This window comes from Haliaeetus leucocephalus, unplaced genomic scaffold (assembly GCF_000737465.1).
Source record: "Haliaeetus leucocephalus isolate CR32 unplaced genomic scaffold, Haliaeetus_leucocephalus-4.0 Scaffold229, whole genome shotgun sequence".
Taxonomy (NCBI): Eukaryota; Metazoa; Chordata; class Aves; order Accipitriformes; family Accipitridae; genus Haliaeetus; species Haliaeetus leucocephalus.
In genome coordinates, this window is record NW_010972665.1 from 9531098 (window position 1) to 9553144 (window position 22047).

At 37.1% G+C, this 22047-nt stretch overlaps 1 protein-coding gene across 2 annotated transcripts in view; it reads left to right on the forward strand.

Annotated features, from left to right (window-relative positions):
• The window catches only part of WAPAL (wings apart-like homolog (Drosophila)), a 72204-nt gene that overhangs the window by 33437 nt on the left and 16720 nt on the right, over positions 1-22047 (forward strand). Inside the window, exons 4-8 of one of the 2 annotated variants that reach the window (XM_010567881.1) lie at positions 10276-10371; positions 13295-13447; positions 13693-13829; positions 15787-15898; positions 21202-21429. In XM_010567881.1, coding sequence (XP_010566183.1) covers positions 10276-10371; positions 13295-13447; positions 13693-13829; positions 15787-15898; positions 21202-21429 — 726 coding nt within the window. The remainder of the gene's footprint in view (positions 1-10275; positions 10372-13294; positions 13448-13692; positions 13830-15786; positions 15899-21201; positions 21430-22047) is intronic. The other variant, XM_010567882.1, reaches the window with a different exon arrangement.

Consider the following 22047-nt stretch of genomic DNA (forward strand, 5'->3'; position numbering starts at 1 on the left):
GTACTGGACCACGGAGTTTCCTATGCAAAGCGCTTTCCTTCTCTTTAACAGTGGCATTGCTTGAAAGTTATTCCACTAGTGTGGAATGTATTTGTCAGGAAAAGCTGAGATCTTGTATTATACATTAAAAAACAGTAACAAAACCCCCAACCAACTAACCACCACCCCCACCATAACAAAACCCAACCTACTGTAAGGACTGGTTTTGCCTGAAAAAGACAAAAAAATACTGACAGAAGTATTTGGTGAAGGTGCCTTTGCTCTCCTTTTGCTCTACCTGCTCACTCCTGTTCCCTTGCTCCTTCAGTTTCCCAAGGTTGTGTATTGAACTAAATTGAGGAACCAGTCTGTGTTTAAAAAATAACCCACTAAAAGGAAACATTTAACACAAATCTCAGTCTGGTTCACTGGGAGACTGTAAACAATTGTATCCACTCAGTTGAGGGAACCGAAGAAGAGAGATTAAGTCGTTTTAACCTGGTTAAGTCAACATTGCAACTGAGAAATGCTCACTAAACACAGCCGGCGTTAGCAGGATTGCATGCATTACTTTGATCAAGTGACATTAATAGAGTCGGTCATGACAGTAGTATTGAATACATGAATGAAATCATTGCTGAATTCAGACATGGCTTAGTCAACAGACTGCTTCTGAACTCTGTATCCAAGATAAAAACTTGATCCAGTCATAAGCCTGTAACTATTTATTGCTTTTCATGTTTTATTCCAGTTTTACAAATAACTGCTGTGTTTTGTGCCCAGTAAGGTACAGAAACGTGCGCAAGATTTAAAAGTGTGTTGTTTTGGAGAGATCAATTGGAAGGATGTGTTAAATCACTACTGTATGAAGAACACTAATTTCCAGTTATCAAGTGCTGAACCAGCAAAAAACCAATTTTTTTTTTCTTCTGTGTCTCTTCCGTTTGATCTGCAACTAGTCCATAGTTCATTATTTAATTGCATCTTTCATGTCCTGTAGGCAGGTTTGTTTGGTTTTTTTTTTCCCATGACTAGGTTGTTTTCACTGAGTTGCCATATTCCTGTTATAAATTTTTAGGCACTGTGAGAAAGTGTCAATCCTTGAAAATAAAGCTTATGTGTGATCCTGTTCGTAATAGGATTTGCTGTAATACAAGTTTAAGGGTATAACCTGTGAGAGCTTTTACAGGTTGGTGTGAGCTTTTTCCACTGGTGCTTCATGCTGTCTGGAAGAAGCTGTAAATATCAGCTTGAAACAAATGCTGTGTCTAAGTTTATTTGAAGTCCAAGATGAAATACTTCTACCTGATCTGAAAGTGTTTTGAAATTGAAGAAGTACGAAACCATGCATGGTTCTTGGTTTGACTAACTTAACGGCTAATATGACAGTGACATGTGCGTGGGAGGGGAAAGAAACTAGGCTGCGCTGTGATCTGTAGTTTTCCACTTAGCTTGTATTATACTTTACAGTAGATGTTTATCCTGCAAGTAACACTTATTTTTGCTGGCCTGCAAAAGAATCTGCATTTTCCCAAATTAAATTTTTAAAGTTTTTTATTTATTTATTTATTTAGATTGAATGTTTGTGAAGATGAATCTTTTAAGTGCACAACTTCAGGTGGTTTTGGTTAATTATTTTTCCATAGCTTATTTTAAGTAAATAGTCTTGAAAAAGCAGCAGTGGAAGCATAATTGTAAAGTTTTGCTGTACCAGTCATAGCCCTTTCCATACTTTTAATGGTAGGATCAGAGTAGAGTTGTCAGAACTAATCTTAAAAAGAACTGCTTGTCCTTATCTTCCATAATCTTTAGGCAAAGAGTGTCCTACCAAAAGGGTGAACAGTTATAATAAAGCATTTTTCAGTGATATTAAACTGCTGATATTACACACATTGAGCTGCTATTTGCACCTAATTAAGGATGTCAAAATTGCAAATATTTTTATTATATTTTTTTTTTACAGGAAAGATTATTAGTCGACATTTGCTATTTTGACTCTGTTGAGGAGTCAAGCTGAATTTTGACAACCGAAATACTCAGTGAAATCTCTGGCTTGTATCAGTTCAGTGCTCAGCCAGCAGTCTGTTTCATCAGCAGTTTGACAAACAGTGGTGGTCAGATCTGACAACCTGTGACAGCATGCTGCTGCTTCCGCAGTACATTCCTTTCATTTACTGGTTGACGCTTTTGGCAGATGGTCTGCCCAGTCCTGAACTGAAGTGTTTTTTGTGGTTTTTTTTGTCCAAAAACTATTTGTTGGAATGATGCAGAAGATACGAGCTGTTTTAAGTGCTAACCAATTATAAACAGCATGTGTATTTTAAGCAACTTTTATATTGCTGGAATAAAAATGAACTTTAAAAAAAGATAAAAGATAATAAAAGGTAAGAATAAATCTGTTTCTTAAATAGTTGATTTGTTAAAAACCAAAGCTTTATATCGATACAATTATTTCACTTAACCTTTGCAAAACCAGATTCTTTGGTAAGCGTATTTATTTAATACTGGCTTCCTAGTGCTTACCATTTAGGCTTTTTTTTCTTTTTTTTTCCTTCTATTACTAATGTAAATAGACCAAAACCAATTCTTAATTTTTAAGTTGGTAACCAGGATACTAATCAGGACTGGCAGGTTTTCAGATTAGTCACCTAATTTGAAGAGTGAAGTAGCTACTGTAATTTTACTGAATTGAGTTGGGGCATAACACCTTGAAGCTATCTCAGAGCAAAAGCAAATGCCAAGAGTTGGTCTGTTAACTTAAAGATAATAATTTGATGCTGATCAAAATTATTTTCTTCCCACTCCTTCATATGAAACCGTGGTGAAGAAGGGTGTGTTCTAGTAGATGCTGAGCTGAGATCCTTCCACCTGGTAAAACTGCTTCCTCGCCTGTCCTCCATATGCAACTGTTAGGTGGAACTGTGGTGGCAATGTTATTGGAAGTGCACTTCTCCTACGCAGTGTCAGGAAAGATGTTATCAGTTGAGACATAGCTTTGTTCTGAGAAAGGTAGGGATGCAAAGGGCAACACGGAGGTAATAGGCTAAGTCCTCATAGAGGCAAGAGGAAGAAATGAAAAATAAGCACGGAAATCTTTCTCCCCTTGTGTGTACTTAGACTTTTCAGGAAGTAGAGAAACCAAGTTGAATGGAAAATGTTTAATGTCACAGTGGAAACTTTGCGGTTTATATTTCCAGTTCCTACTGGTATTAACTTTTAGGCAAGAAGCAAAGATGCATTAAAACATTCTTTTGAAGCCAGATTCTCTTGCATCTTTGCATTTCTCACCACCCCCCCATCAGCTGCATAGTTCCCAGTAATTAACTCGGTGTTTTAGGCAATGCAGGATAACTGCGTAGGATAAATGTTACATTGCACAAGGCCTCAGTCCTGTAGAAAGTTCTAAAATGGGAAAACCACTCAAAGAGATTAAAATATACCCGTTTCATTTGCCAGTGGGAGCTTAATTTATATGCAGATGAATATGCAAAATTGTCTTCACAGCTCCCAGGTACTGTATGAGCATGGTTGGTTCACTCAGCTCTGTCTGTGATTTTATGTACATTAGATAATAGTGCGATGCGACAGGAGCACATCTTGGGAGTGAAACAGTTGGTGTTGAGGACCCAGTGTCCCCCATTATACACATCTAGAAGTTTTTACTTTGAATTAGCTTTATTCTGATCTGCTTTAGGGAATGCCCAGTAACAGCTGGCGTGAGGTAGGTGCTCTCTGGAAAAGCATCTTCAAGTTTGGTTTCATCGGAAAGGAATCAAGTAAGCATACTCAGTGATGCAAACCATAGTGTCGTAACTGAGGACAGCTGGGAGATTTATTTGAAAAATGTTTTACTGATCCAAATGGAAATGCTTATGTGGGTGTGCACGCACACACCCGCACCCCAACCATATGACCTCTGGAATTTCATTGCTGTTGCAATTTTGTAAGGCTTTCCTGTCAGTAGACTGATATACTTCGAGTAGATTAGGATTAACAGGGGGGTGCGAGAGGATGTGTGTGTGTGTCCATGTGTCTGTGTGTTTGTCTGTATCTGCCTTTATGTAGCAGCAAAGAAGGCAGGAATTTTGTCTAACAATTTTTACAAGGATGTGTTTGTGCCAGTACAGTTACTTGCAGGCAGATGCAGGTTTTTCCCTTCTCTTGATTGAAGTGGTAAGTTTCTAGTATAGTGGTGGTATGTCTAAACTATTGTACCCTGTTCCTTTTAATTAGATTTAACATAGGTTTCAGGCCAAATTAGTAAACATAACCATATGGGCTCTGCTTCTGAGCTGACCAGGTTTGAGTACACTCAGTGTAAGCAGCATACAGAACACCATTAGCTATTTCTGTTAAAGAATGAATCTCACGTTTATCAAACTGTCCTGTTTCTTCAAGTTAAATTTTCATGTTTCATTTGGATGTTTGACCCATTGTCTTGTTCTGCCCTGTAGGCATCCTTTTGAGCTTTGAGGAAGAAAAACATTTTGCAGTTCCTCTGAAGCTTTTCTTGTATCAGACTTCTGTGACACTTTTTCCCCCCTGCTCATTGTGTTGTCTGCTGCTGATACTCTTCAACCTTGTCTGACTAACAGCTTGTAGCTGTCTAGCCATGTGCATGCATAAAGCTTTTTGTGTACTGCATTAAATGGTATAGCAGCTCACAATTAAGTGGTCCATGGCACCCAGAGGTGATTTATTGCCGCTATCTGCTACTGTGATCCAAATAATGGGGATTTGGTTCACATTTTGAACACTGAATAAATGACTTGCTCCTGGTTTGCTTCTGGTTTTTAACTGCTGTTGGAAACTGTTATCTTATCTGGCATTCATATTGACTTTTTTTTTTGTGTTATATACACATTGCTCAGCCTGTGTTGAATAGATATTCCATCTAACCATTCTGAAGCATAATTTCTTTTTCTTTGCTCTGAATGGATGTTCATTCCTTTCCCTTGTCAAAAGAAACAGTCCATTATTAATAGTTCTGTGCTGCATAACTGTCGTGGTTTAACCCCAGCCAGCAACTAAGCACCACGCAGCCGCTCACTCACTCCCCCCCACCCAGTGGGATGGGGGAGAAAATCGGGAAAAAGAAGTAGAACTCGTGGATTGATATAAGAACAGTTTAATAGAACAGAAAAGAAGAAACTAACAATGATAACACTAATAAAATGACAACAGTAGTAATAAAAGGATTGAAATGTACAAATGAGGCGCAGGGCAATTGCTCACCACCCGCTGACCGACACCCAGCCAGTCCCCCATCGGTGATTCCCCACCCCCCCCTTCCCAGTTCCTAAACTAGATGTGACGTCCCATGGTATGGAATACCCTGTTGGCCAGTTTGGGTCAGCTGTCCTGGCTGTGTCCTGGGCCAACTTTTTGTGCCCCTCCAGCTTTCTTGCTGGCTGGGCATGAGAAGCTGAAAAATCCTTGACTCTAGTCTAAACACTACTGAGCAACAACTGAAAACATCAGTGTTATCAACATTCTTCGCAAACTGAACTCAAAACACAGCACTGTACCAGCTACTAGGAAGACAATTAACTCTATCCCAGCTGAAACCAGGACAATAACATACTTGTTATTTTTTTCCTGTTCAAAGTGAAACGTGCAGGACAGAGTAGTACTCTTAATGATTATGAATACTGAGTGGTAAATAATCATATATTTTGGTTTATTGGGGTTTTTTTAACTACTTGTGGTTTGACAAGCATCTAGCATACAGTCTTACTGAATGCCCTTCAGATAAAAATAATGCATTTGTCAGGATATCAGTTAAATTGTTTTGGGGGTTTTCTTTTGCCATTGTCTTCTACCCTGGAAAGCGTTCTTGCCTGTAAATAGCTGCTGTCTTTCTTGTTTTGCTAGTATTTTCAGCATGACTCATGTCCCTGGCTCTTATTTTTTCCTATTCTTATATCTGTGAATGGCAGGCAGCACCGCGTCAGTATGCACAGAGTGCTAACTCTTGAAAATTTCAGCTTTGAGGCTTTCAGGACTGGGAGGTTAAGCATGGCCCATAGTTTATGCTACTTGGGGAGGATCTTATAAAACTGACAGCCCTGTGCATTTTGTAAAATCCCTGGCACTAATTCTGGTTTTGCATCTTGGTTCACCCCACAGAACCACATGCAGAGTCCCACAGTACAATACACTTTATACCCTCACTGGAATATTTGCACTCTTTCAGACATCTGTCTTTGTGTAAACAGCTGTCAGTTCTATACATATGAAAAAAGGAAATTCTTCTGCTATTCAGCAGAAGTTCTTACAGCTGATTAATATTGCAGAACTTATTTGCCTTAAGAACACAGCATTCAAAGGAGTGATGTACTTCCACTTGCATCTATTCTAAGTTGATCTGGAGAGGAAGAATTCTTAAAGAAAAGTCTGTGTTATTTGAATAATTGCAAGGTTGTCTTGTCTTTAAGAGAAGGTAAGTCAGTTTCTTAAATTACTGCTGCTTAAATATCAGTGTTGCTTCTTCAGGGAAGCTTGTTATCACAAGCATTTGAATTGCCTTAAAAAAACCCCACCAAAACCAACCAACCAACCAAACCCCTTTGCTTTTGTGATCAAGCCCTTCTGAAAAGTCTTTGTTCACTAGCATTCATTTGATCTTTGATACTTCTCCTGGCTTCAGTTCTGTCACACAGTAATTTAAAGCAAGTCTACATGATGCTTACTGATTGATCAGTATTGGTGTGTTTCTTTGCAATTGTTTTGGAAATACATCTTCGTTTTGTGATGCAAGGGAAAATGGGAAGGTTGCTTTAAGAGGTGGTTGTAAAGGAGGGATGTATTTGCCGTGTCTGTCTGTGTGAGTTGCAAGAGAGGCTCTGAAGTTTCTGCATAATGTGTTTATAACTGATTAGAACCTATTTCTCTGGAAAGCAGTGTTGGATTTTTGCAGGTGTGTTTGGTGGCTGGGTTGTGTACAAGCAGTATGAGGCAGGATACTGGACCAGACGGTAGGGATGCTGGGGAGCAGTGTCTACTGTCTAATGAAATATTACTGGGAAGGCATGGAATCACAGGCGAAATTACTTTGATCTAAAAGTGGACGATATTACAAAGGATAGTGGCTAAAACTAACCTTCCATAGGTATTTGAGGTTTTAAATAATTACCATTTTCAGTTACGGTTTAGTTTCTGTTACAAGAGAGCTATTAAAGCTATTAAATGAAGATGTCCTCATTTCTCAGAACAGGTATTTATTGGTGGCATTCCTTTATCTTACATAAAATGCAGCTTACTTCTATATTGCATTGGTAGTGCCTAAGCAAGCTGCAAAGTGCCTTGTCACAAAACGCTTTGGGATGCCCTAGCTTTTGATTTAGTAAGGGATTAAGGAAAATCAGGGAAGAAAAGCTCATTTTTTGACTGTTAAATAAAAAGAATGCCATCTTTGACTCAGGAAGCCTCTGAGCCCAGAGTATTTAGAATGGATTGTCTATATCTGTTTGCCCTGTTGAACTCTTTCCTACACATCAGCTGTTGCTCTCTGCTGAAGAAAACACTAATGCTGTATGGACCTTTTGATTGTGCTGGCACAGCTGTTTGTATACTTTGTTCTTACTCCATATCGAAGCACTGAACTTGATCTCTCTCATCTGTGCTTCCTTACTGGATGCATGTGTATGTAACAGAGGTGCTAAATTCTGAAAAGCCAAGACTGCAGATGCTCCTGTTGCGTGGTCAGCAAGGGCCCGTCCCAACTGCGGCTTCACTGAGTAAGACAAGCTTGAATGCCAGCGTGACTCTGCTCTCCTTGCCCCTGACAGGGGCTGTGTTCGGTTCCTCGCGGTGCACAAGGCCTGAAGAAAAAGGAACGACACGCAGGTGGGGCACAGGCAGAGGCTTTGCATACCAGGGTGGCGAGTATGGCGTGCTCTTCCCGTGAACTTCGTGAAAAGGGGAGTCCTGCAGCAGCAGCAGCAGAGCCAGCCTTGGTCTGTGCCCCTGTTGTTGTTTGGATCGAGCAGAGAATGGCATAAATCTAGGATCCTGTTGTGTGGGTTGCATCTCTCTGCAGCATCTCTTTGCTGGGTGCACTGAGCCCGGCACTGCTGTTGCAGAGACCTGAAAAGCTGCTGTGGAGCGTGTAGCTCCTAGGCAGGAAATTTGGGAATTTTAATATGCTAGTATCCTTTAAGCAGGGGTGGAATACTATTTGAGACTATAACTGAGATTTGGGACTATTAGTAAAGAATATCCATGTTAATAGGACTTCTGGCAGCTGTAATGCAGTACACTGCTGTCAGAATTGTAGTAGTTAAGCTTCCCTGCAAGGTTAAGAAGAATTGCGCATCAGCTGAAACTGATATTAAATATATGCTGTACTTTCATGCTGGTTACTTGAAAGAGTGTGTTATTTCCTTGAATTACCCTGTATACCAGTTTGTGGCACCTGGAAACTTATACCCTCTCTTCCCAGTCTTAAGTATGCACTGAGAATTTGTGGAACAGTTGTGAGTAATTCAAGAAAAAAAGTAAGTATCTAGAAAATATCAGTCATTCTTTTTCATTACAGACATTTGTGAAACATTCTTTCACGATTAAAAAAGCATCTTTGTTACTAAGTTGTCTTTCATTTGTTCATGGTAAACCCTGAGTCAGATTTGGGGTAAGAATTTGCTACTCAGAAATGTACAGGAGAAAAGAGAGTTAACTCTTTAATTATTTTGTCAGCAGTTATCTTTTTTTTCAAATAAGGATCTATATGACACCATCTTCCTATCTGTGGACAGAGATACCCTCGCGTCACTGTAGCAGCATGAACTTAAAACTGGTTTCTCCGTTTAACTTTTTGAGCTTGGTGAGATTGTCAGGAAATTGGGCAAGTTAGTGCTTCTGTTAATTGGGAAAGTTAAAAATTGAAATTATCAGAAACCTTATTTTGGTATTCCTACACGTGGCTCTATGTGTCTGTTGAAGCACTTTGTATATCCATCACCTGAAAATGTATTGTTTAAAAGAGCTTCCTTGGAAAATAGATAAAACTGTTAAGACAATGGCCATTGTATACTTGTTGCTGAATGGTACATGAACACTGCTTTAAAAAAATAACTAAAAAAATCCAACTAAGTTAAGTTTCTTATGACCACTTCAAAGCTCACTGTAGGAGGGAAAGAGGCTTTTCTCTTGTCTGGAAACTAAAATGATTTAGTGCTTGACAGGTCTTTTGGGCTCTGAAAACTCATAGCTGGGATTTTCATTCTGCTAATATTCTTTGAAGTTTTGTTAGTCAGGGCTTTCTCTTCTTGTAAAGAATAGAAGGATGCAGTACAGTAGAGTTTAACAGTAATACAGAAACTCTTGACTTACAAAATCTACTTTTTAGCTTTCAACATGCCAAGGCGTTGTTATACTTAATAGAATGGTATTCAATCCATAGCTGGTACTGCTAGGTTTCCTATACGTAGCCCCTTTGTGGGCTGTACTTCAGCCAGTATCTGTTTTAAAGATATAATGTATCTTGACAGAAAATTATTTTTAATGCCCAACTTTTTATAAATATATTTTTTTCCATGTTTAAAATGCTATGTAAGTGTGTGTGAGGAGGTATGTAATTATACAGTTTAGATAATATATGGCATGTTGGGAAATTGTGAAAATTGTAATGGTATATTAGTCTGGAATATTATTATGCAATTAGATTGGTAAATTCAGATACTAGAAATATAATTCTGTCTTTGCTTTCTCTAAGAATTATATTGCATTTCCCCCAAATTTGAGGACAGTAAATTTTGATGCATTTTGATATACCTTGACATGTTTTTGAGCAGGAAGAAAAAAAGGCTTCTCAATTTATTAATATGGATTAAGGCATTTCATTTGAGTGTTTTCTATTCCTCCAAGCATCAAAGTCTATATCAATTGTACATTTTGATTCTAAACTACTCATATTTTCTACTGACATGGTGTTTGCTAACATGTTTTTTTTTTTTTCCCATAGCTGTCTATTTTTGTCTATAGGAAGGTTGCAGACCTTTTGTCTTTGAATAAATTTAAAAAGTAGCAAAACTGAAAAATTCTTGAAATAAGTACACATCATGTCTTTCATAATTTGAATGGGTCTGTATGTCTTTAAAACCATCACGTACGTCAAAGTCTTTCGGGTTTTCTGATATATATGATAGTGAGAACTTGTGTTGCTGGGAATACAGAAGGAGGAGAAATTAATCTCATTTTACTTGTTTGGCTATATTATTGCTATAGTAATTTTTGAAGTATATAGTGACTACTTGTAGATTTGCTTAAAAAATAACTTTTATTTTTATCTTTTAGTCTCCCACAAAAGCTGTATATAATGCTAGACACTGGAACCAGCCAGAATCAGAGGCTCTGCCAGCACCACCGGTTTTGAAAACTCCCAGTGTCCCAGTAAGTAGACTGTTTTTTTTCTCAAGTTTAGTAAATCTCCTTTTAAGATTCACTGATTTTTTTTTGAAACAGGAGTTCTTGATGTCTGGTAATGTCACAGTAATTCAGAATGAAGTCCACTTTGTGACGTGAGCCACTGGGTATTTGATAGGAAATAAATTGTCAGTGGAAATATTCTAGAATGGGATTTTCTATATCATTTCAATATACAGATGGAAAAAAATACTTCAGCCAAGTTATGTTCCCTCATGTGCTGAAGTTAAGCTTTCTACTGATGGACTCCTTTTCATCTTCTGAGAACCCCTAGGTTTAACTTGCTAATACCCATAGAAATCAGCAAGTTGCGGGTTAAAAAGGAAAAACTTAAAAAGATATATTTCTTTTTTTTTTCTTCTCCTCTCTAATGGAGTAAAATATTGTGAATTGCTGACTTGAGTCTTTAGACACTATGAAAGAAACAAAATTTTCTGTATACAGCCAGAAATGCTAATATGAATGTATCGGATATAAGCATGTCTACAAAAAGTAGACAAGAGGCGAAAACCGTTCTTGAAGTAACTTATTTGTTCAAAAATCAGTGATTGTTCCAAGGCTGAAGGTAATTGTTTTTAACTCTTCTGAGACCCTGAGAATCCAGGGTCTTGGGCTTATATATGTGTAAAAGTTGTTACTGGTTATACTAAGAGAGCACTGTACATTGTCAGTAAACTTAATTTCATTTGGTGCCTTGCTTTAACAGTACTTGCCTGAGAAGAGAAAATCAGAAAGTAGATATTTTTGCAGTGATAAGTCTTCAGCTTTTGTTGTTCTCATCAGTTTCAGTTTTTGGTTTGGGTTTGTTGTTTTTGTTGTTTTTTTTTTTTAATTCCACCTCTGTCTGTGTTCTGATACTGGCTCCTCTTTGATTTGTGGTTGGTTTTGGTTGCATCCTCACAGTATTCTGAACAGCCTTCCTTCGATCTTAACTGCGCTGCCTGGAAAATGCAGATGACTCATTTTAAAACAACCATTACCACTACTGTTTGCCATTTTGTCTTCTGTCAAACTTCCACTTTGTAACTGGAACCATCAAAATGTTAATTCCGGAATATGGCAGAGGTTTGGCTGAACAAACCAGTTAGGGGAATTTGTTTGTAACTGCTCCTCCTGTTATGGTGTACATCTGAAGTTACTTCAGTCACCTTTTTTAACCTTGATTTACATGTGTATGATTAAGATTTAAGACTTACAAGATAAATGAGCCTTGATCCAAATATTCAGTGGTAATTCCTGCGCAGATGATCCTGCCTCTTTAATTTCTGTAGAAATTTGTTACCTGAAGATCTGGATAAATTTGTCTTTTTGGTGAGAAACCCATAGTATTATGGGTTATGCCAAGTACTCTTTCTTATGGCCTTTCCAAGCTCCCTTGGAATTTGCTTTGAAGGGGAAGCCATTAACCAAGACTTGGATGAGATACTTCAGTGGATCTCCTGTGTTCACAGACTGATAAGATCAGAACCCTCCAGGACTTGCTCTAAACAAGTTTTTCAGGGTGGTTTAGTAGCATTTTGCCACTGGAGCCTAAGTGAGCAAATACTGAAGTGCTGCACAGTGGTAGAGGCAGCATGTAAAAAATACTCTTAATATAGCAGGTTGTTTTGGCTTATATTTTAATTTTGACTGTCAGTGTACAATGCACAAGAAGGCTTTCTCTCAAAATATCTCGTAGAGTGAGTAACAGTTAATGCATCATCTATGCCTGCATATTAATTCTATCTTTTTCCAGTCACACTTTAAAAAATTTCTCATTTTTCTATGTAAGGAAACTAAGTGTGTGATGTTACTTAGAGATTGAGGGTGAGTAAATGACCACGGGCATTGGCACTTGTACATTTAGAATTTGGCATTTGGAGGTCTTTTTCCTGTATGCCTTGTTTTCTGTAATTTGTCTTCACATCTGAATTTGTGCCAAAGAAGTAATCTGAAGATAAGCTGACGCTTAAGCCTATAGTAGCTTCAAACTAATATAGAGGAGTAGGTTGAGGAGAAACCTGTAATACTTGCCTGAGATGGTTGGAAACTTGTCAGTAGTTATTCTAGACCTAACATCAAGTTCTCTCCTACCTGTTCTAAGTTCAGAATAGGTTTTGCTGTATTTCATGCTATAACATGTTGTTCCTAAAATATTAACACGACAAATGTGAATAAGGCCAGTGTATGGAGAATACCATGAATTTATAAGAGCATATTCTACCTGTTTGAGGCATGCACCACGCCTCTCTTATTTCTCTGTATGCATGCTACAAAATTTATATTGGTAGTCTTCTACCTACAGGCAAAATACAGTTTGGAGTATCAGGTTGGAGAGGTCAGTTTTCCAATAGCTTTACCCTGAGTACAGTAGTGCGGTAGCCTCCAGTAGTTAGAGATGAGAACAGTAGGCACAGAGTTTTTCAGTTCAGGCTATGTTGAGATTGCTCAATGCTGTGCTCCTATCCAGACCAATGTACATAGTGGTCGTTTAGTATTGGAACCAACTTAGTCAATCCTGGAAGCTCCAGTGTAAGGGTGTAAGATACTTGTAAGTATCAACAAATAATTGTTTTAAACACTGAACTTAGTTGGTTTACCTACCCTAAAGCTTAAGGAACCAGTATAAAGGACTTTTTTTTTTTTTTTTTTAGTTTCAGAATTCCACTGGAGCTTTCCTGACTAGAGCTGGTTTTTATATTTAAAAATGCATATAACTTCTGACATCTTAATTTTTAAACTTTTTTTTAAGAGTAGGTACATTATCACACAGCTTAGTAGTGTAAGGCAAGGACTAAATAGTCCCAAAATGTGAGTTTTACAATTGCACAACTGTACTGTTTCCTGATGTATTTAGTGTATGTTTACGTGCTCAAAACATCTGCCCATTTTAGCACTTTCTTATTAATAGGTAAGGCTATCTTCAAAGGAGGCAATTCATAAAGATGATGGAGTTTTTAAGGCTCCTGCACCACCTCCCAAAGTGATAAAAACTGTGACAATACCTACTCAGCCCTATCAAGAGATAGTAACTGCATTGAAATGTAGGAAAGAAGACAAAGAAGTAAGTATTCTTAACAAATTTTTAAGATAAAGAATTATTGGTAATCCTAAGTACTGAAGGAACAGTGTCAAAATGAAATTTGGCTTTCCTATTAAAGATAATATTTTTATCTAAATAGTTGAATGGCCTTCATTAACTTCTTAATGTTTCCTTGCACTCAAAACTGAATAGATTTTAAACTGTACTTAAGGTTACAATTAATCCCAAGAGCAACTTACCTAGGTCAAAATATTTGTCTCTTCCAGTTATACACTGTTGTTCAGCATGTAAAGCACTTCAATGATGTAGTGGAATTTGGTGAAAATCAAGAGTTCACAGATGATATTGAGTACTTGCTAAGCGGATTGAAGAGCAATCAGCCCCTAAACACACGTTGCCTTAGGTAAGGTTTCTTAACATAAACCACTGAACTTATATTTAAAAGAGATGTTAAATATTGATCAGTGAAGTGACCATGCTTTAAAATGTTGTTTGGGTAGTTACCTGGCACTTCTGCTATAAAGAATAAAATTAGAAAATAATCATCAAGATGATATAATGTGAATAATCAGTAGTAGTATGACTAGGAAGATAAAAGTTGTACAGTAAGAGACATCTTCAACACACTTCTTTTCTTTGCTGTAAATTAAAAAATATTTTCTGAGAACTATTCTGTTTAGTGTGGTCTTGTGTGCAATATCTGTTCTGCTTTTTAATGCAAAATTCAATTCTAAAATAAAATCCCTAAGACTGGAAAGCTTGCTAGCTGTAATCTTGAACTAATGTAATATTGATGTACTCCAACCACCTGTTCTTTATCTTCTGTTGAGAAATAACACAGCTAGCATCCACTGGAAGTATTGTGGCCTCAATATTAATTGGAAGCTTTCCTAAGTTGTCTTTAACTACTTGTTGCACTCTTGAATATTCAAGTTCCACATTATTGCAAAGTTAGTATCAAAAACGGTAGTCTTGCTTTGAAAAAGTTTTACTTAACATTGGTGTCTGTTCCCTGGACATAAAAGTAATTAGAATCACGTTCTGTAACCATGTAATGTAATAATCTTTTTTTTTTAATAGTTGTAAATTTTCCTTTGTTTAGCAAAACTAAAATGGTAGAGAAGGAAAAACTTGAATCCACAGAGACAGGTGACACTTTTAAGAGAGCTATTTTAAAAATTTGTTCTTCATGTTCCTCAAAAACTAGCAATGAATATTGTTGCTGGAGTATAAACACAAGAAATCTATTATCCAGTTTGTATGTACATTATGATAAGAATAAATTAATACCATAATGACAGTTTAGGATTGTTTTTCATATTGAGTGCACTTAATTTGCTCATATGGCAAGCTTCCTAAGATCTTAAACTGACTTTTTTACTTTCCAAATTTGTATCATGGAATATAACTTGTATAAACACCATAAAAATTTTTTCTTTCAGTTAACAAATTAAAAGAAAAGTATTTTTCCAAAGGAAATCAATGTGTAAGGATAGGAATAGACGTAAAAGAATCAGAAACTGGTAGGTAAGCTCTAACTGGTGCTGTTGTGATTGGAGACAGAAAGACCACTTGTTATTTAAACACCATATTGTATGAATCTTTTATAATAAGATTCCTCAGTAGTCATGGAAGACTTGATTGCAGAATCACTCCCACATTACTCCACATTTAAAAGCAATATATTTTTAATAATCTATATGTTGCACTGTGCTAGAAATGGCAGACAGCTTGCTGATAAAATTAGGGGAAGACTGCCTTTTTTAAAATAGAATTGTTAGGCTGATCATTGATTAGACTAATATACTTGTCATATTTTTCCTGAAATCTATAGTGTTTCCATCAACCGTAAATGCAGTAATAAATATTAAAAATGTTTGGGTTTCTGTAGAAGTATTGTCAGGCAGAAGCAGGACTAATCAGTCAGATAACTGTTAGATAGCGATGGAAGCTCACATTTATAATTTCTGATAATGCCTTGATCTGTAATAAGCTCTCCTGTGCCTCTAAATCACAGCTTTGTGCTTAAGCCATGAAAATTTTACTTTCAATTTAACTATTTGAAATTATTTCAACTTTTGTTTGAAAGAAGCAAGTTCAGGGTACCCTTTTAAAGCCTGTTTTTAGCCAACCTTAAAATAAAACAGACATAGTTTGGTGCTGGTAAGCAACTGTTGAATAAAATGCTGTTCTGTTCACCAATTACAAACTTGCCTTACACAAATTTTAGAAGAAACGTCCCAACAGAGTTTGTCAGGGTCTGAGGTATATGGTCAATCACGTTGTGTAGACTTGCTTATCTGCCATTTTTGGAAATGTGTTCATTTTAGTTGTTCTAATCAAGAATTAATTTTCTCTAGTGTAATCAGCTTGGCGACAAAGTGCGCCATGCCCAGCTTCCGAATGCATCTGAGAGCACATGGGATGGTAGCCATGGTTTTCAAAACACTGGATGATTCCCAACACCATCAGGTATGGAAACATTGTGTATTTCATTAATGTTTGATATCTGTCTACTTTGTATGAACTTTTTGTATGTGTAATTCGAGGTCAAGCATCCAGTATAGTGTGCATCTGGGATCAGTGCTCCATTTTAGAAATCTGTAGCGAAATGAAACATAAGAGCGCCTGCATTCCAATGACAAATTCCCTTTCCACTGTTTATGTGCTTCTGGGTTTGGAAATGTCTTTTAAAAAAGCATTTAAGCTTTTTAAAAAACTGACTGTGCTTTGGATTGCTATTTTATATCTTCTCTTAAGCTTTTTAAAATAGTTTAATTGTTGATTTATGATTTCCTTCAAATAAAATACATTTGAAAGGAATCCTTTCTCCTTGTAGTTAAAGATGGCTCTCAGTACTCATCTCCAGACTCGCTTGTGTGTAAATTACCACCTTTTCTGTAGCTGTTGTGGGGCATTTTTCATGTCCTGTGCTTGTCTCCTTGAGCAGTGCTGTCCTTGCAGTTGTAGGATGCCTTGAGTATGTGCAGCATTCTATGATAAATCTAGGAGAGGTAAATTTTAACTACTTACGGTAGTATGACCTGACAGTTAAAAACTGAAGCAGTTGGGATTTTCCTTCTTATCAACTTCACAAGTTCAGTTCAGCTGTAATAGAAAATGCTTCTTGCAGGTGATACTATTTTTCCAGCAGTTGGAAACCATGCCTCTGTGGGGTATCCCTTGAGGTATTGTTACAAAAGCTGAGTGTAGGAAATGTTACTTGAAGTGGGTAGTAGATACGTATATCCAGTCAGGCTTATTACTTTTATTTAATAGCTCTAGAATAACGACATACAATGCAGAAGGAAACTGCACCCACAGAAACAGACATTTAAGAGATTGTATTTGACATCTTACTGTGGGTGGGGGAGCAGGCTGTAGAGCTTTAAGTAACTAATTTAGAATAATAGCTAATTTTCCACCTCCCTCAAAAATTAGCAATGGCTAACTGTAAAACATAAGAACCAGATTCAATGCATTCAGTACTTTGTGAGCCGTCAAAATAGTGCCAAGTGATACTGGAAATATATAAAGTTTAGTCACGCTATTTAGGACTGCTGCCACCACTCAGTTGCAGGAGATCTGCAGAGGACAGCTACATTTTCCTTGGAAAATGTACAAGCTTGCTCGGTGTATTTTTGACTGTCTTTTAACAGTTACCATTATCATTATTCCTTCATTTTCAAAAGAACTAGCACATACGGTTCAAAAGGAAATTGCATGCTATTATTAGTCTGCAGTAACAAAAAGCATTGATTATATTCACTATTTTCAGTATATTTGATGAAATGTTCCCTTTTGTCAGGGGAAAAAAAAGGTAGTTAATGTTTTAATATAGTTACAGTGCATTCTTGGTACAGGTTATAAGTGTTATAAAACTACTGATTTATCAAACTACTATTAATAAGCACTACCTGTATGTTCTAACTACTGACAGTATATGCTTCAAAAATGACCTTCTCTGTATAAGCTTGCTGTCTTCGTATACTGCCCTTTCATTCACTAATTAATTCACTAAAATTTTAACTCGTTCAAAATGAGTAGAAATTTTTCCACTAAATTTCAGTGCAAAGTAACTCAGGAATAATAAATCACACTAGGCTTTGCTTGTATGGCTCAAATCCATTTAAGATGAATAAGGACAGGGGGAAAAAAATACAATGATTTTGTTAATATTATCTTTAAAGTATTTTGGAGATGGGTAAACTGCCACAATGACATTACTAATGGAAACAAAGATGAGTGTATACTGCATTCGTTGTACTGATAAAATGGAATAGACTGAGAAAGTCGGGGACTTTTACATTTCCATACGAATATAAAATAGCAGTTGCAGAGGTATTTTTTTAACCAGCAAGGAAAACAAAGTAACCAGTTTTCTTACTGAGTATGCCCCAAAATATTTACATGAAAATTACTTGTTCCACTGAATTTTTCTTGTAGATTTGTCTTTAAGCTACAGTTTCAGTTTTTAACTGACTTTGTCTCTTCAGCTGTGCTCTAAAGGTTTTGGAGTATTATTAATTTTTAAAATAAAAACTATATTTTCATTATAGCTATCAGTAGTCAAGCATAGAAATGTGGTTTTGTAATGTCTTCAGCATGTGAATAATTAAAAAAAAAAAGAAGCATTAAATGTAGTGCTGAACCCTAGAAAATAACCATCTGTTCCCACAAGCTGGAGTATAAATAGAACAAGCAAGGGAAGACAAGGATGAGAGTGGGTGTAAATGGTCTGCCATTTCTGGAGTGTATGTTCAACTAGAATGTTTTCCTGAATTTTGTAGAAGTATGGAGTGCAACTCCATAGTTAGATATGCCATACAATTTCTGTCTAGAGCAAATTCTATTTATTTTACTTTTTTCTCCTCTCCACATTTGTTTGGAAGCAGAATGTGTTTTAAGCATCATGAGGAACAGAACAGGGGGAAAAAAAACAACCAGCCCACCCAAAAAACCAGCTTCACTACTGCAATCCATAAGGGTGGGATTTTGAGGGTTTCATTTGGTTCTTTGGTTGTTTGGTTTGGTTTTTTAGGATATCGATCAAAAATTAGCTGTACTAACAATTTTCCTTTCATTCTCAACTCAGAATTCTGTGTATGGTAGGGTGTGAGATAGCTTTCAGACAATGTGGTTAACTGTTTTTAACACAGAAGATCAGAGCAAAATGTAGTTGTTATTCAAGATTAAACCAACTTGCCTATAGGGACTAAGAAAAATGACTTTTAGAAAACCTTTATCACTGGTCTGTAGCTGAAGCAGGTTTGTTCCACATGATATAAGCACCATTCACATTTGAGGTCCTTACTTTTGCAACATCACTCTTCCTGTTGCACGTTGTTAGCATTTGGAGGCTTATTGGCCTGATGGCCTTCTGTGTACATACGCTGTTGCAGGAACCTAGTTTTTGTTACACACAGCTATTCCACTCCTTTTTGCTTTTCTGGCAGTCCTCCTACAGCCTGAAACCTTCTGTATAAGATCTTAGTCCCCTTCTTGGGTCCATTCTGATCACATTTAAGTATCTTAAAACCTGGGTGGAAGGTCTGAAGGGAAGTGTTGACAGAGCTTATGTGGAGGGAGAACCATGACCCTCTGCGTAATAGGAAGTTGGTTGGATTGCAAAGAAGGGAGCCTGGGCCAGCCAAGGGCTTGGTACAGAGGCTTACAAAATGAGTGTGATTGCCCTTACCAGACTTTGGAGTATCTGTAAAGCATTTCTGAGTAGTGACCTAAGAACAGTCTCTGACTTTTTGAAATGCCTAAATATTGGCAGCCCAAGTTATAAATTCAGCAGTTTCCCTCTATTAACTGCTGCATAGTTTCTAGTTGATAGAAACTCCTTTGGGGGCTTAATTTTTTTTAACCTGGAAGCTCACCCAGATAATGCTGGTCACTAGAAAATAGTTCTTCATAGATGTTGCTCTATTAGGTCCCACATTGGCTGAACAACGGTTAACACAGTAACCTTTGATTTCTCTGGAATGCATGTGCTCCTATGTCCTGTTTTAATAACTTCCATTCTGAAGGAACAGAGAGTTTTTCAGGGAACCTGAAACTTCTTACATTTTAAACCAGTTGCAAGTAGATCCAGAGTTAAACAATTTCTATAATTAGAATTATAAAATTGCAAGGTTTGTAGGAGGAAGTTAATAGAAATTAAGGGAAAACAATGTATATACCCTGTCTATGTAGACAAGCCACGTAGATTGCTTTCTGCCTTACACCTGACAAGGCTAGAGTAGTAATATTCACAGCTAAGATTTTTTTTTTTTTTTTAAACAATGCTGTGTCTTAAGGTTGTATTCATGAAAGGAGATGCAGATTTGGAAACTCTTGCTTCGTTCCTTCAGTACTCCAAATGCATCTTTGGTAGTTAGATTAAAGTCTTTACTCACCTGAGGGCTTCCTTGACTCAGACAGGAAGGAGTTTTAACATAGCTTTTGATAGACTGTCAGCTGCCTAATCCTGTTTTGGAAATGCTGATACTGCTCAGTGTGACCAGGTATGATTATTACTTGCTTCTAAAATAAACAGAAGCAGCTAATGATTGCTTTGGTGATTGGCTGAACTCTAAACAAGATGTTAATCTGTTATGACGCAGAAATTCTGCTCTTTCCTGTTGAGCTGTACAACATTCACATCCCAGAATTAGTTTGTTTCTGGTTTTAATTTACTTTATACAGAAAAGATTGGAATAGATGCATGTAGCATGTTGACTCTTAAGAGTTGAACTCTTAAGACACATGTACCCCACATGCCCCCAGATATCATAAAAAGCTTCTGAAATTATTGTGCCCAGCACAACTGGATTCTCCATGAACATTTCTCCTTTTTACCATAACTTGGAGCTCACCTGGATAGATGAGTCTCTTAGTGCAAGTGCTGTACTTAAAAGCACTAGGGACAGATAGCTTTGCTCTGATCTCTTCACTGTCATTTGTCGCTTCCTGTGAATCACCTTCTGCTTATGCTTAAATGATTTTCATTCATCCTCATGAAGATGAAATTTAATTCCTTCTTGAAGAAGGATTAAGTATTCTTTAGCCAGTAAGAGGTCCTTATATACCAGTTCTGTGTAAGATAGGGATGGTCAAGATAATAGCATTTACTTGTTAAGGACTGATGGGGATGGGGCAGGGCGAAGCTGGTTTGTACTTTGGCTACTTCCAAAAAGCAGAATTACCCTGGAAATCAAATGCGTTTATGCTAGAAAGGCTTGGGTAAGCTATTGACTGACAGACCTGCTTGGCAGAATTGGAATGTATGTCACCAGGCTCTCCACCCCCCGGCTCCCAACCTTGCATGCAAACACTGTCCCCATGATCTCTGTATTTTCTGGTGCTGTCACCAGCTTATTCCATCGAACCAGAATGTTCACCTACCTTGCCATGTAGCCTGTGCGTTTCCACTTTGTTCCCCTGCCATCTGTCTCTTCTATAATACTGTGTTACTGGAGTTACTGTTTCTTATTCAGCCTGCAGCACTGAGTTCCTTAAAAGTAGAAAACCATGCTTTTCTACTAGGGTTTTGTAAATGCGTTAAGTGATTGATGTCTCAGTTGTATTGGTTAGGAGAATGCATTAGTAACTTGCCAGAAGGAATCTATGTACAACAGTAAGTACTCATGCAAGTGCTAGCATATACTGGGACTTGTCAGGCTTTTTCTTCCACAAATCTTCAGCTTGTTTATTAAAAACTGTAAAAGGTCTGCCTAACATGATTACTAAAATCTGTTTTTTTTTTTTCTTTCCTCTCCCAACCCAAGAATTTGTCCCTTTGCACAGCAGCTCTAATGTACATCCTGAGTAGAGATCGTTTGAACATGGATTTAGACAGAGCTAGTCTAGATCTGATGATACGGCTTTTGGAATTGGAACAAGATGCTTCTTCTGCCAAGCTGCTGAACGAAAAAGACATGAATAAAATTAAGGAAAAAATTCGGAGACTGTGTGAAACTGTTCACAACAAACATCTGGATCTCGAAAACATCACGGTGGGTATCATGCTTTTATTTGAAAGCCTTGGTGGTAGTGGAATGCTTAGTAAAATGGAACTTATAAGCATCGTCCTTAATCTCGTATCTCCCGACTAAGGAGTCATGACATTTTGTCTACCTTCTGTGTATATATGACTGCACTGCAAGTATTTTCTTCTTTAAATTTGAAATTTCCTTTCTAAAAGGCTGTTAGTAAGATAGTTATGATGTTCTTCAGCCATCTGATTGACCATTCGCTCCTGCTATGGGCGGCCAGTTAAAGGTAGCAATTAAAAACAAGTAACACTTCAAATAACGATGTGTTTAAAGACCATGTTTAGATTATTTGACTGTTTCTTTGCCTAAATTTTATATATACATTCACAAAAAATAGGGGTTCTTACATGGGAGTAAGAGTATTGTGTGTTAAATTGAAAATGTGGTGTGGGTTCTCCCATTAAAAAAAAGAATAAAAATCTGTCCTACAGAAACTGATTTCTCTCTGCCCAAAGTGTGGTGGCAGATCTGTTTATTACCATAAATGTTGATGAAATTTTTTCCTTCCTTTCTCAAACATACTTGTGTTTTTTATGAATGTATCTTCAGCAGCAACAGAGTAAACTGTTTTTGTTTAAA